Source organism: Mytilus trossulus, chromosome 2 (assembly GCF_036588685.1).
Source record: "Mytilus trossulus isolate FHL-02 chromosome 2, PNRI_Mtr1.1.1.hap1, whole genome shotgun sequence".
Classification (NCBI taxonomy): Eukaryota; Metazoa; Mollusca; class Bivalvia; order Mytilida; family Mytilidae; genus Mytilus; species Mytilus trossulus.
Window position 1 is genome coordinate 66,231,488 of NC_086374.1, and position 13,866 is coordinate 66,245,353.

The 13,866-nt window shown below is 32.1% G+C and overlaps 1 protein-coding gene across 3 annotated transcripts in view; it reads left to right on the top strand.

Moving 5' to 3' along the window:
• Positions 1-13,866, top strand: part of LOC134707824 (protein crumbs-like) — a 78,992-nt gene that overhangs the window by 17,979 nt on the left and 47,147 nt on the right. For all 3 annotated transcript variants that reach the window (XM_063567884.1, XM_063567883.1, XM_063567885.1), the window contains 3 exons: positions 4,677-4,805; positions 7,290-7,385; positions 12,877-12,993. In XM_063567884.1, the coding sequence (XP_063423954.1) occupies positions 4,677-4,805; positions 7,290-7,385; positions 12,877-12,993 (342 nt within the window). The remainder of the gene's footprint in view (positions 1-4,676; positions 4,806-7,289; positions 7,386-12,876; positions 12,994-13,866) is intronic.

Genomic DNA, 13,866 nt, shown 5'->3' on the forward strand with positions numbered 1-13,866 from the left:
CATGAAATTCATGAAGAAACCAAAGTGGTAAAATCTTCCATGAGTCAAAAATGGTGACTGGGTCCAAAATTGTTTTTGAAAGGGTATGAAATGAAGTATGTAAAATGGTGATGATACACAATGGTTTTATAATGCCACAGCTGCTCAGCTACTGTTATAGCAGTCTCAGACCACATTAAGGGTATGAAACGGATAATTTGAAATTGTTGGGGTACAATTTTTTTTTTGTAATTGTACATGTATAGAATTAAGAAACAAAATGGTTATTGTAAAAGTATAAAATAAAGAATGCGAAATATTAGGGTACTAATAGTCTATATGATTTTTGTAATGAAGGATAAATTGTACAAAATGTATGAGGTTTCATTTAATTCCCCAAACTTATTTTAATAATACTTTTACTCCATACCGGTATCCATTCAATTTACCCTGTCAAAAATTTTACTTGATGGTTGGTTGTAACTTACCAAATAGCATATATAAGACATACCCGTAGCCAGGGGGGTTTGGGGGGTTCGAACGAATCCCCCCTTGAAAACGAATAAGCACTGTTAAAGTCAATGTTCTGTTCGAATTGTGACTGTTAAAGTTGAGTTTGTGAGTCCAACGAACCCCCCTTTGGAAATTCCTGGCTACGGGCCTGTAAGATCACAAAATCTTGGTTGTAAAACTTGGTTGGTCGGTAATATATTTTGACTCCAGCTCCTGTGGAGAAAAGAGTAAACATTACATAATACATAAATATACAGATATAACACATTCCCGTGTCTTTTTTTAAACTTAAATACCTGTAGTTGTCTGTTGGTGAAACTTGCATTGTTAATGGTCTATTCCATGCTACAGTAGCTGAGATAAAAAAATCGGAATGCTTCAAATGAAGAATATTTTCTATTAGTGTAAAATATTGAGAATACACACCAGTTTCTTTCCTGATAATGTAAAATACTTATAGAAATGGACCAATTTATTCGAAGAAGTATTTTGAAATAGTTGCTTCAAAATTTATATGCAAGGTAAATGGTTATTAGTGGCTGATTCAAAAATTTTCATAAGGGGGATCCACTGACTACCAAAGAGGGGGACCACTACCTGTGATCATGGTCCAGTGATTCCTTATATAATCAACCAAATTTTCCAAAAAAGGGGCCCAGGGGAAATTGCTCCCACTATACATCAGCCCCTGATTATTTAGCCTGTTTTGTGTTGAATTCTTTGAAAGTCACTCACTATTTTTGAGGCATTGACATATAATTGTATTGTTCTGTGTTTAAATTGTAATATTCCTTTTGAACATCGACCAAATATATATGTAGTTATTATAAACTCAACAAATGCAAATTTTGATAAAAGAGATTCATGATAAATTAAAGTTTTTATTTGGGATACATTTGCGTAGTTATATTACCCTAAGTTTCAAGGGTTGTGCACACACGTATGATTACTTGTAGAGCTCTCAATTAAATTTCACTAGTTGATATTCCTACATGTTTTTGCACCTAATGTGATCACCTTGTTCACCTTTAGTTATACAACCCATAATACAGTTACATGTAACTTATTGCAATGGAAAATAGTGTCATGAATGTAACGGACAATCCATCATGCAGACGTTTACATTATATATACATGTACATGTAGACATTTTAAACATGACTGTCCTTAGTAAGGAGTAACATACATGTATATTATACATGATAAAACTGTCCTTTCAAATTTGTTAGGCCATGGAAAAATGTTAGTTTTCCCCTTACATGCAAAAACTGTTAAATAATGGCAGGCATGAAAAAAAAAAAAATTTATTTTTATTTTTTGTAAAAAATCAGTTTTGATTTGCAGTGAATGTTGTTTAAAATCTGACTAAATTTTTGTGCTTTTCATTCCATATAAGTGTCTGTTTTGGAATGTGGTAAACATTAATTGAATTTGTGGCATGATTATTTTGATGTAGCTACATGATCATATACAACTGTATTGTAGCATATTAAACATGTGTAATATACCATTTCTATCTTAAAATTGGTAATTTCTAATTGGAAGTAAAGCCCTTTCTTTTGGTCTTTATTAGTTTTGTTAAATATATCATATTTTTCATTAACTTTCACCAGGTCAGAAAGACCAATGTCAAATTTAAATTTCTGATGCGTTCTGAAAACGCTGATGGCCTTTATGATAAAACAATTTGAGGTGTTGGGCTTTTAAAATGATTATTTATTGTAAGCAAGGGCTGCAAAAATTACCTAAAATATTGAAAATGTTATGCTATTATATCAATTTCCTTAATATATAGAATTGACTATTATAATTCAACTTTGAGTTAAATAAAGGCAGGCAATTATTTCAAACTTTATATGGGACAGATTTGGTTTTTGAATTGTATTGTTAATACCTAATGAATAACATAAAAATAAGGAGATGTGGCATGATTACATTGCTTTGGATTATATGAAGATATATTGGTAGCAGTTTTTATGTGTATTGCCAGTTTAAATGATTAATTGCCATTTTAGTGTTAGTTACAAATGAATGTTTATGTTTATTTTTAAGGAAGAATAATAAGACTTGATTTAGTAGTCAAGTTCTTTTACTGTTTATCAGTACTTTGACTAAATATTTGTCACAACTGTGCTGTTAATGTTCTCCTAAATGGTGTCATTATACATATATATTTCAGAGTTTAGTATGATGACATCATGTCCATTATCACTAAACTAGAACACAATTTTGTTTAGGGGCCAAGTGAAGCACACCTCCAGGTGTGGGATTTTCTGTGTTGAAGACACATGATGATGGAAGTGTTTAATGACCTTGACTGGCTTTACAACCCTTGCAATCGGTTCAATTGAAGACACATTGGTGGCTTTCTGTTTTTTGCTCTTTGTTCGGGTTGTTGTCTCTTTGACGCATTCACCATTACCATTCTCAATTTTAACATTCAATTACACATTCTATATTCTAGCTGTTATAGCACATTCAACAATGGCAAAAGAATGAACACATATACATGTACATGTATTTGAACATTTTGATGAATGATAAATTCATTTGGTCATATTAGTACCTAACACTACAGGGAGATATCTCTGTAAAATCAGCTAAACGTTATAATTGCATTGTGTTGTTAAAGGAATATCAAGCTTCTCAATGATCAAAATTAGTGTGTGTCAAACTGCTATATAAACAGTGTAATTTTTCTGATTAATTGGTTGGTTCAATTTTTTTGAAATTTTTATATTTTTGTCAAAGGGTCAAAGTAAATACTTTGTCAAAAAATTTAGAAAATTAAAGGAGCCAAATTAGTTTTAGTGAAGGTGTTAGGTACCACCTTCAATTAGAAAATAAGCACACATCCTTAAGTGAGATCAGGAACCTTGTAAGTGTACATGTTTTGTCATTTATGATGTGTCTTAAAGCTTTTCAGTTGTACAGAAACTTTTTGTTGATGACATTATCTAGGAAGTCTTTGTCAATTATACACAATTTCCTTAGGATCTGATTATGTTTCATGAACAGTACACCATTGTCCCAGAAACGGGGGAAAGGTGACAGGTGGCAATCGAATGTAATGGTTTGCATCTTTGTTTCTTTAACAGTAAAATATCTTAATGGCAATCATCCACATAAAATATCTACCTATTAATTTAATTTTGGTGATATTGACTTTACATCACAAATGTATATGAACATTAAAGTAGTCTATTGGTAAAGTCAGTATATTTGCCACTTGATGACTTTTATTTTTTTATGTAGTAGGGTTGCTGTCTTTAATAATGACTTATTCCCTACTTATCTGGATATTGATATTGTCACTATAAGGTCTGTAATAAACGTCTTAATGTTTGTGATCGATGATGAACTTTTGTTTTTGTTGCTTTTATTATCATGGTTTAGATATGAATTTAAACCATATCAAATTGGGAAGACACTATATTATACATGTAGATTCAATCATTGCATCAAGTAAAATGTAGTATTTTTTGCGAATTCTGAGCTCTATTTATATGAACAGTTGCCTTCAGTTGAGTAGATCGAGTCAAATAGGAAATAAAATGCTGTAAGAATATATAAAGTAGCTACATTTATAGGCTAGCTATACATGTACATTGTATATTCACTTTACAGAAAGTATACATTACAGTATATAAAAAAAACCTCTTAGCTCTAATTTAAAACAACAGCTGATTAATTTTTGGTCCTCAATGCTCTTCAACTTAGTACTTTCAAGCCTTTTAACTTTTTTGATTCATGCGACTCTGATGGGTCTTTTGTAGACTTTAAGTGTGTCTGGCAGCAATGCAGCATACAAAATTGACATCAGGATATCTTTGATGAGGTTTTTTCATGACTCAAGCCTTATAGGTTTTGCTCATTGTTGAAGGCTATACAATAACCTACATATAAAAAAGAAGATATGGTATGATTGCCAATGAGACAACTATCCACAAAAGACCAAAATGACACAAACATTAACAATTATAGGTCACTGTATGGCCTTCAACAATGAGCAAAGCCCATACAGCATATAGTCAGCTATAAAAGGTCCACATGTATAGTTGTTAATTTCTGTTTCATTTGGTTTCTTGTAGAGAGTTAAATGTCTCATTGGCAATCATACCACATCGTCTTATTTTTATTCATACATGTAGCTTTATTAATGTGTCATTTTCATTTGATTTCAGCTTCACAAGATATAAATGACTGCTGGAATACTCCCTGTAAAAATGGTGCGACCTGCAATGACCTTCCCAACTCTTTCAACTGTACCTGTCCACATCTGTTCAATGGAACCATCTGTGAAAATGACCTAAGTAAGTACATACCCAGTACATATATACATATTTGATCAGGTTTAAATCTCGTTGTAGTTTAAAAAATTAAACAAAACTTGTAAATTTTACGCTTTCAAATTAGTACAGTGAAACCTGGATAAACACAATCCTGCATAAGCTGAAAACCTGTATAAACCAAACATGTTATAAAGCACTGACATATCAAAATGTATGAATCTGATAAAACCAAACATCGACCAAAACCTAACACAATCTTAAGTCCCAAAGAGGTTTGGTTAAAAGTTTCACTGTATCTGGATTTACCTTCATCAGGTTGTGTAAACCCTATAAATAACACCAAAAAGTAGTAAAATTCATACAAGAAATTTATTTTCTAGAGTTGCATATTAATACAAGTATGTAAACAGGTCTTGTTATCCATACACTATGCATATTTATAAAGCCTTCTTTAAGGTCTAGCAAACTTAACAACGTTATTAAGAAAGAGTTCCAAAATGCTTCTCATTTCATAAAGCCTTTCCCACAGACACCTCATAGTAATCAATATACACAGACTCAGTGACTTACTTACTGGCTATGAGAACTGTACCAAGTTTGGTGACCCCTGAGACACTATATATTTCTCAACTTGAAGCAGACGGACATAACTGTTGCCCAGTTGCACACTAAACAGGCTATTGGCTGAATTATAGCCAGCAAACTTGTTGGGTTTTATTACACTGACAGTACAAACTGGTATAGATTTCAAGTTAATGTATGGTTATTCTCTTTATACGGAAAGCTTACAATTGATCCTTATGAAATATTTTGGGTAAACCATCATTTTTGAATTGGGAGGAGCTGATGTGAACATTCTAACAACCCATATTCTTTATTGATGTTATTTAACAATAAAACTCTACAGAAAAGCATTGATAACTTAATTATAAACAAGGGCATATACGCTCAGTGACTGTAGATCACAAATGAATAGACTCAGTCATGTGTCAATGAGATTTGACTGTGTAAATACATGTACATGTACATGTATAGCACAGTTGCATTATACACAATCAATCGGACACTCTGGCTTCATCCACCAATAAAAACTGTCCAGCACTAAATAGCTTAAAAGTGGCATTAAAAACACAAAAATCAAATGACAATGACTATCATTCTGGCATCTTTTGGAATAGTCAATTCAGTCTTTTTCTTACCATCACATAATTTTTTATGTTCTATAATTTTATGTAGAAAATATAATTATATACTGCTGTAAAAAAATATGCATAATTTAACTTTACAATATATGTACATAATGCTTAAAAGTTTAATTACATTTTGTACCCAAAACATTTTTGTATCAACTGTGATGGCTTATAGCCAGAATATTTCTGACTGTAACCTTCCTGGGAATTCCAAAAGGAAGATTAAACACATTATATAACTATAACAAAACTAGTTTTGCAATGAAACCTTGGGAGTTTAAAATCAAATAATTACATGTGAACTATATTTGTCCTATAGCAATGTTTAATCATGCTTTGTGGTATTCACAAATTTATCAATTAGTATTGATTTGGAACTTTTACAGTTTGATTTGTGTTAGAGTTGCAATAAAAAAATTGCAACAAAATAGACTAAGTTCAAAGTTTAAATTATGGTTTCAAAATTACAGTATAATTATTATCTAATCAGCTTTGAAATAAAATGTATTTCTAAATCTGATGTCATATAGACGTAAGCCATAATTAGCTAATCCTTTGTGATAAATTCCAAAAATAGGACAGGGTACTGTTAGGAGATTCTAGAGAATTGATTCAGCCACTTTCAAATCACTGTAACAATTATTATTAAGTGACTATCCAATGGGGCTGCTAGTGACCAACAATGATTACTATTACAAGACTCGCTCAAAGAGAAAATGCATCATGCAATCTTGAAGCTCAAGTTTCTTGAACCTTATACTTTTGACTGTTGATGGTGAATAATTGTGTATCAACCGGTGGTATCATCTACTAGTATGTAGAATGAACAAACTGATTGAAAACTGACTTTATTTCCGATTTCAGATGTAATCATTATTATTAATGGGGTACCAACTTCTTTGTTGATTTGTAGATATTGGTGAAACAGGAATTCAGATGTTCAATTAATTAAATTAAATATTCTATAGGTTTTTTTGAAGAATTTGGCAATTGACCACCGACATAAAAAAAAAAAAAAACGATTTTTTTTATAACACAAAATTGGTCCACACATAAATAACTGAATACACTATATTGCATTTATTTCTATATAAAAAAGAAGATGTGGTATGATTGCCAACATGACAACTCTTGACAAGAGACCAAATGACACATAAATTAACAACTGTAGGTCTGTACAGCCTACAACAATGAGCAAAGCCCATTCCACATATAGTCAGCTATAAGAGGCAAAAATGACAAATGACATTTGTTGCCTTGTTGCCAGAATTTGTTAATTATATTTATTTTGTTATTTAACTGCCATTTTTTTCAGGTATTTATGGCTGTTCAGCATCACCCTGTTTAAATGAAGGAACTTGTCGTGACGAAAATGATGGCAGCAGAATTTATAAATGTTTATGTAGACAAGGTAAGATCTGACAATATTATATGTGACTTAAAAAAGTCAGCCCGAGTTCAGTGCCAGATCCAGAAGGGGGTTACAGGGGTTGGAACCCCCTTTTTTTTAGGATGATCAATGCATTTGAATGGGGACACATACTTGGATACCCCCTTTATCCTTGGTTGGGAACCCCCCTTTTTAAAATGTCTGGATCCACCTTTGGAGTTCTGTTCTGAATTAGAAGTTTTGTATTTATCAGTCCTACCATTGAGCCTGGAGTGCAGGGATATAAATGTTATGCTTTATGTTTATACAGTACATGATTTTGTCAGTGGTGGATCCAGAACTTTTCATAAGGGGGGCCCGCTGACTGACCTAAAGGGGGGTCCAGTCATGCTTCAGTGATTCCCTATATAATCAACCAAAATTTTCCCACTAAAGGGGGGGGGGGGGGGTGGCTGGGCCACCCTGGATCCACCTATGTTTGTTTAGTTTTGCTGTAAGGTCCTCAGAAAACTATTGTTATAAAGTATCGACAGTGCAAAGCTGTTTAATAGCATGTGTATGATTGCTGTATGTTCATTATTATTCATTTGATACCAATTATGCATTTTGTGGTTACATAAAGGGAAACCACAAATTTAAATGTTCGATGAATAATTTTCTGTAGAAATGTATACAGACTTTTGCTAAGACATGAAATTAAATTATCTATGAAATTGCATGTTTTCCTTGATCCATGAAAATTGGTATCAACAAAATTAAACATGTTAAATGAATCCTCAGTACTATATGACACATCTTGAGTGACTTTGTTCAAATCTAAGTTGAATGGGCATGATTAACAATAGCCAAACAGCAATCCTATCTTAAAATAGTCTAACAATAGTTTAATTTTTTTAAATATTAGATGTATTTTTCTAAAACTTGTTTGATCTTCTTGTAATAAATCATCTGCAGTATCCCCTGTGTGTTGTATGACAAGTTTTGAGTCTCCCTGACTATCATTTCACACTATTAAAGCTAATTTCCTAATGCTTGTAAAGTAAAACTTTGGTTGACCTTCATACAATATACATTGTATCATAAAGGCATATTTTTTTTAGTTAAATCTGTTTATATCATATTTAAATTTGATAGGAGGTTATACTGATACAATTTAACAATATACAAACATAGCAAGCTAGCTAACCGAAGTCTTGCTCTACATGCATTCGAAAATTAGCTCTGAATGTTCATTTGGTGTTGATGTCTTTCATTTGTAAATTGTCTACATTAAATATTGAGGATATCAGGATATTAGAGAACTTCGGACTTCTGAAAGAAAAATGAATATTGGTTATTATGAGTCAAACAAACACCCTCATATAAAAATATACTATCAATTAACAATTCAAGCAGTTCTAACCAGGTTCTGTTAGTTTTTAGGATACACTATTTTTGTGTTGGCTTTTGAAATGAGAAATTGGTTTTTTAGGGCAATTTTACAAAATCACTAATTTCTATATACCTGCAGAAGTAGCATTTTATGCAATTCTTCAGATGATGAATCTAGTTATTCTTAAGCCGTTATTAGAATTAATTACTTTATTGCAAAAAGTAAAGCTCTGACAAGTCTAAACGAAAACATTACATATGTACATAAGAAAAAAATTTGTCCAGTGCATCAAAAGCTTACATTAGGATAATTACGGTAGATATATAAACTTTACATTTTAATTACTTATAATTCAGAGTAAGTTTTCTGGTAATCTAGGTGTGTTACAATGTAAATGTCACTGTTAACGTCACAGCAATAACTGTCATAAGTATATGAAACTCATTTTTCATAATTAACAAATTTATAAAAACAAATTTTTTGAAATAAAATATGAATGATATTGTAAGTGTTGAGTGATAATGGATTAAAAACAACAGTTTGTAGATTTTTTTTCCCCTAGCCACAAAAATGTACGCCTAAACAAAATGGCAAACGCTAGTTTGCATATGATCAAAGGTGTTAATAGCTATAAGAAGATGTGGTATGAGTGCCAATGAGACAACTCTCCATCCAAGTCACAATTTGTAAAAGTAAACCATTACAGGTCAAGGTACGGTTTTCAAACTCACACCAAACAGCAAACTACAAATTAACTAAAGGTCTTTAGCTATGTGTTAACAATGGTTTGCCATTTCCCTGAACCACCAGTTATGTAGTTCTTAACTTAATCCTAAATCCAAAAAAGTGGGCATACATTTTTGATTGTCATGTTAATTTGAAAGGGTTCCAGTACCATTTAGGTCTACCTAGCCTTTTGAGATCCAATCAGTGGCAATTGGTAGTTATTGCAGAAATGTTGAATATGAGAGCCTGCACAATAAATAAGAACAAATATCATGTAGAAACTGAGTGTCAGTCCTGGATATCTTGGATGAATAACCAGAATGTTTACAAGTTATCCTTGATTGATTCATAAACTAAACATCCAGTGGCAAATTTTGCATGCCTTATCAAAATAAAGTTGTTCTTGATGTTGAAAGTCAATGGCCTTTAGTTAAACAAAGATTTATTATTTGTGATTAAAACCTTTTATGAAGCATATTCATGCATCTACTCAATGGTAATTAAGAATAGTTACGAGGGTCTAGATAGTGGTCCTGGATTTTTAACTATTTTTCTATTTTCTTTATTTATTTATTGGCGGATCCTGAACTTCTCCTAAGGGGGGGCCGCTCCAGTCATGCTTCAGTGATTCCCTATATAAGCAACCAAATTTTTCCCATAAAAATGGGGGGGGGGGGGCGGGTCCCCCAGGACCCCCTGGATCCTCCTATGTTTTATGACCTTATTCTCTAAGCTTTGTATTTCAGCACCCTGTCTCTATATATTATAGTGTAATATTTTGGCCTATTTTTTCTAATCTTTTTATAATTTTAGTCCTTTATTCAGCATTTTTTGCACATTATTTTCTATTCTTTAACCCCATCCAACCCTCAGTTATCTTGATTTATTTAACCTTGAAGTGTTCCTGAACATTACTGGATCAGAACTATATGCTACCAGTCATGATCTTAATGGCCAGTGTTAAGAACCTCTTGTACTATGTTCCTTCTATATACCAAATGATACCAGGTGATTACCAATACATAAGTATGTTATAAGGAGGTTAAACTCTGCTTGTATCAATCATAGTATGTTTATTACCATAACCCTTAGGGAAATAATTCTATTGAAATATTTAATATTTGTCATATTTAGATAAGCAGATTAAATACTGTGACATGTGACACAATCTTGATGAATGGTTCTAATTGATATTTTAAGGTTATGAATCAAAGTTATGTTCATGAAAAAGATGATTTTAATTTTTATGTTTATTTTTAGCATGAATTTGTTTGATATGACACAATTATGAATGAGACATTTTGTTAAATAAAACTTTTAACAATAATTTTACAATTAGACTGAATTTATGAATAAAGTAACAATTAAGGTTAATGTTAAGGAACTTTATTTCCAATGTAAGCATTGTCTATGTACCGTACAACTTTATCCCTATAACTTAATTCTAAATACTTCACTGTACCAGTATATATAGCACTTCGTTTCTGGGCAGAACACTGAAAATTTCAATGCAAATGAAAAAAAAACCAATGTAATAAAGTTCCAAAATTGTTGGAACTTCATGTACCACAGGGCCATAACTACAATGAGGCAAATGAGGCAAATGCCTCATGTTAGAAATTTAAAAAAAAATAAAATGAAACAATAGATTGTCTTACTATCAAATTGTTTTCACGGAAAGTGTCTAGCGAGAAGCAAGTTCTCTTCACTCTCTGGTGTCGCCCCTGCATGTTTTTCATGATCCATGTTTCTATTTTCCTTTTAGTTTTCAGAGTTGATGATCTATGGTTTGTATTTCTGTGTCCCGGGTTTGTCTTTTGTTCATTTATTGTCCTACTTTATGGCTATAGTCTGAATGTTGATTTTCATTTGTAAATGTGTGGTTTTGCAATGTTGCATGCCCACCAATGTCCAGATATTGTGAGAGAAAATATTTTAAGAATATACGATGCTACAAGACACAGGAAAAAATGGTCGTTTCTGCATAGAGCATTGAACTTGATATCAAAGAATACAAAACTGGCTTTTTTTTTTGGTTGATAAAACTAGAGAGCTCACATGGTTAAAATTAAAGTAAGGTCACCAATTTCCCGGTATCAAATAATTTGAAAAAAAAACAATAATGTATTGCCATATGACCTTTTACATTGAAGGGTTAAACTTGCATTAAGTCATGTTCAGACCCTTTAACAAAAAATAAAGGAATATCGAGTAAATGTGCACAAAATCTAACCACGCACAAAGTCAATGCATAGAAAAAATACTAATGACCAATGGTCAACGTTGCTGGAGGGTCTACAACAAAAGAATCATTAAAACCGTAAGACAGAGTCAAGATGGTCCCTAGTAGTGTCGACTTAAGCAGTACTAGTGCTTAAACTATAAAACTGCACTGTCACTATATTTAAATCTAGTCATAAAAAAATCACCAAAGTCTAAGCCCAATACAAGACAAGAACAGACAGGAAGACATATCCGGTATTAATGATTGTGAGAATTACGATTTTTGCTTTATCCTACATATCGGTCTTTTAATATTGTCAATAAAACCTAAAAGTCTTAAGTTACAATGAATCTGTGTTTTTGCTTTGAGACCAGAATATTGTCAAAAACATAGCTAAACATTAATTGCGTTTCTATGTCCATGATGTCAGAAAGAGTCCGGGAAACGCTCAGAATACACGATTTTGCGTTATTTTTCTCAAAGCTTCTGAGTGGCCTTGAGCAGCCCCCAGACCCCTCGCATAATTTTTTCGCCTCGCTCCGCTTCTGCAAATATGTTTTGCCTCACTATTAGAAGAGGCTAGTTACAGCCCTGTACCCCAATATATATACTGAAAGCCATGTGTAGATGCAGCCTTAAGCTTGACATCTAATGCAATGGTGTAACAGTGAGGCTGAGACACTGATAAATATATATATTTATTTAATTTTAAATTATGATGAAAATCTTAAAACTTACACATGTAGTTACATTTTGATAAAGGGATTGGATGATTTATTGGTACTCGTTTGTTTTATATAGAAATAGGAAGATGTGGTATGAGTGCCAATGAGACAACTCTCCATCCAAGTTATAACTTATAAAAGTAAAGAATTATAAGTCAAAGTTTGGCCTTTCACACAGAGCCTTGGGTCAAACCGAACAACTTTCTATTATATACGGTAAGGGCTCCAAAATGACTAGTGTAAATTAATTCAAACAGGCAAAACCAACAGCCTTAAATTTTTACAAAAAAGGAGAAATAAGAAACACTTATGAACCACATCAACAAACAACAACCTCTGAAGAACAGGTTCCTGACTGTGGTCAGTGCAAACAAATGCAGAGGGTTTAAGCGTTTTAACAGGTACAAACTCCATACATATGCATTAAACTACAATAAGATAACAAATATATTATTTTTTTTGCAGGTTTTAATGGTATTAATTGTGAAAACAGTATTAATGAGTGTGCCTCAGGACCATGTAAACATGGATCCAAATGTATAGATGAAGTTAATAATTATAGCTGTGATTGTACAGGAACAGGTTTGTACTGACTTAAGGTAGAGCTAGTGTCTTCCTCCATCTTGGATTTTGAAATACCAAGAACAAATTGTTTAGATCTTTAATAGAATGTGCAAATTTTTAGAGAAGTGGGTAATTCATGTGTAAGAATTTTCGTTTCAATATAGAAAAGGACATGTTTTATCATATTTATGGTTGTATTTTACAAAAAACAGTAAACAGCTAGGATACTGTGGCAGTTCAAATTATATCTCATCCTTTATCCTGGTATGCCCTCATAGCAGAGCTATTGTTTTTATGGTTAAATCTTTCTAATCCTAAATATGTAAGAAATGATTCCTATTTGAAGTTAAGCTCACAGTAATTAACCAATCAAATCCATCTCCCAATGTTCTGCATGTAGGATTCGATGTCTTTTCAAATGAAACAAAGCACCTTTTCTTAAACCTTTTTTATTTTGGACATGGCATTAAAATGTTTTAAGGTCAGCATATCAAATATACTATAGGGTCAGTAAATGCGAGGGAGGAACAACATATATGATTATTTTGGCGTGAGAGGTCACATGATCAAAATTAATATTGTAATATGTCAGGGATGTGTCAGATAGTTGAATATACTGTCAGGTCAACTTGATATTTGTGTGATGTTAGTGCATTGAGTTCATCTAACATAAATGTATTTAAAACAAGAATACCATGTACTCTAATGAAAATTAAAAAAAAGGGGGAAGTCTCAATGAAAATTGACATAACCAAATATTGACTTAATCAACCAATGGAATGAATGAATGTTAAACAACTGTCATAATTCTGACTTGGTACCAGCATTTGAATAATTTTAAAAATCCTATTTTTTCCTGTGTCATGTTTGATAGCTCTTTCGTGACTGCAC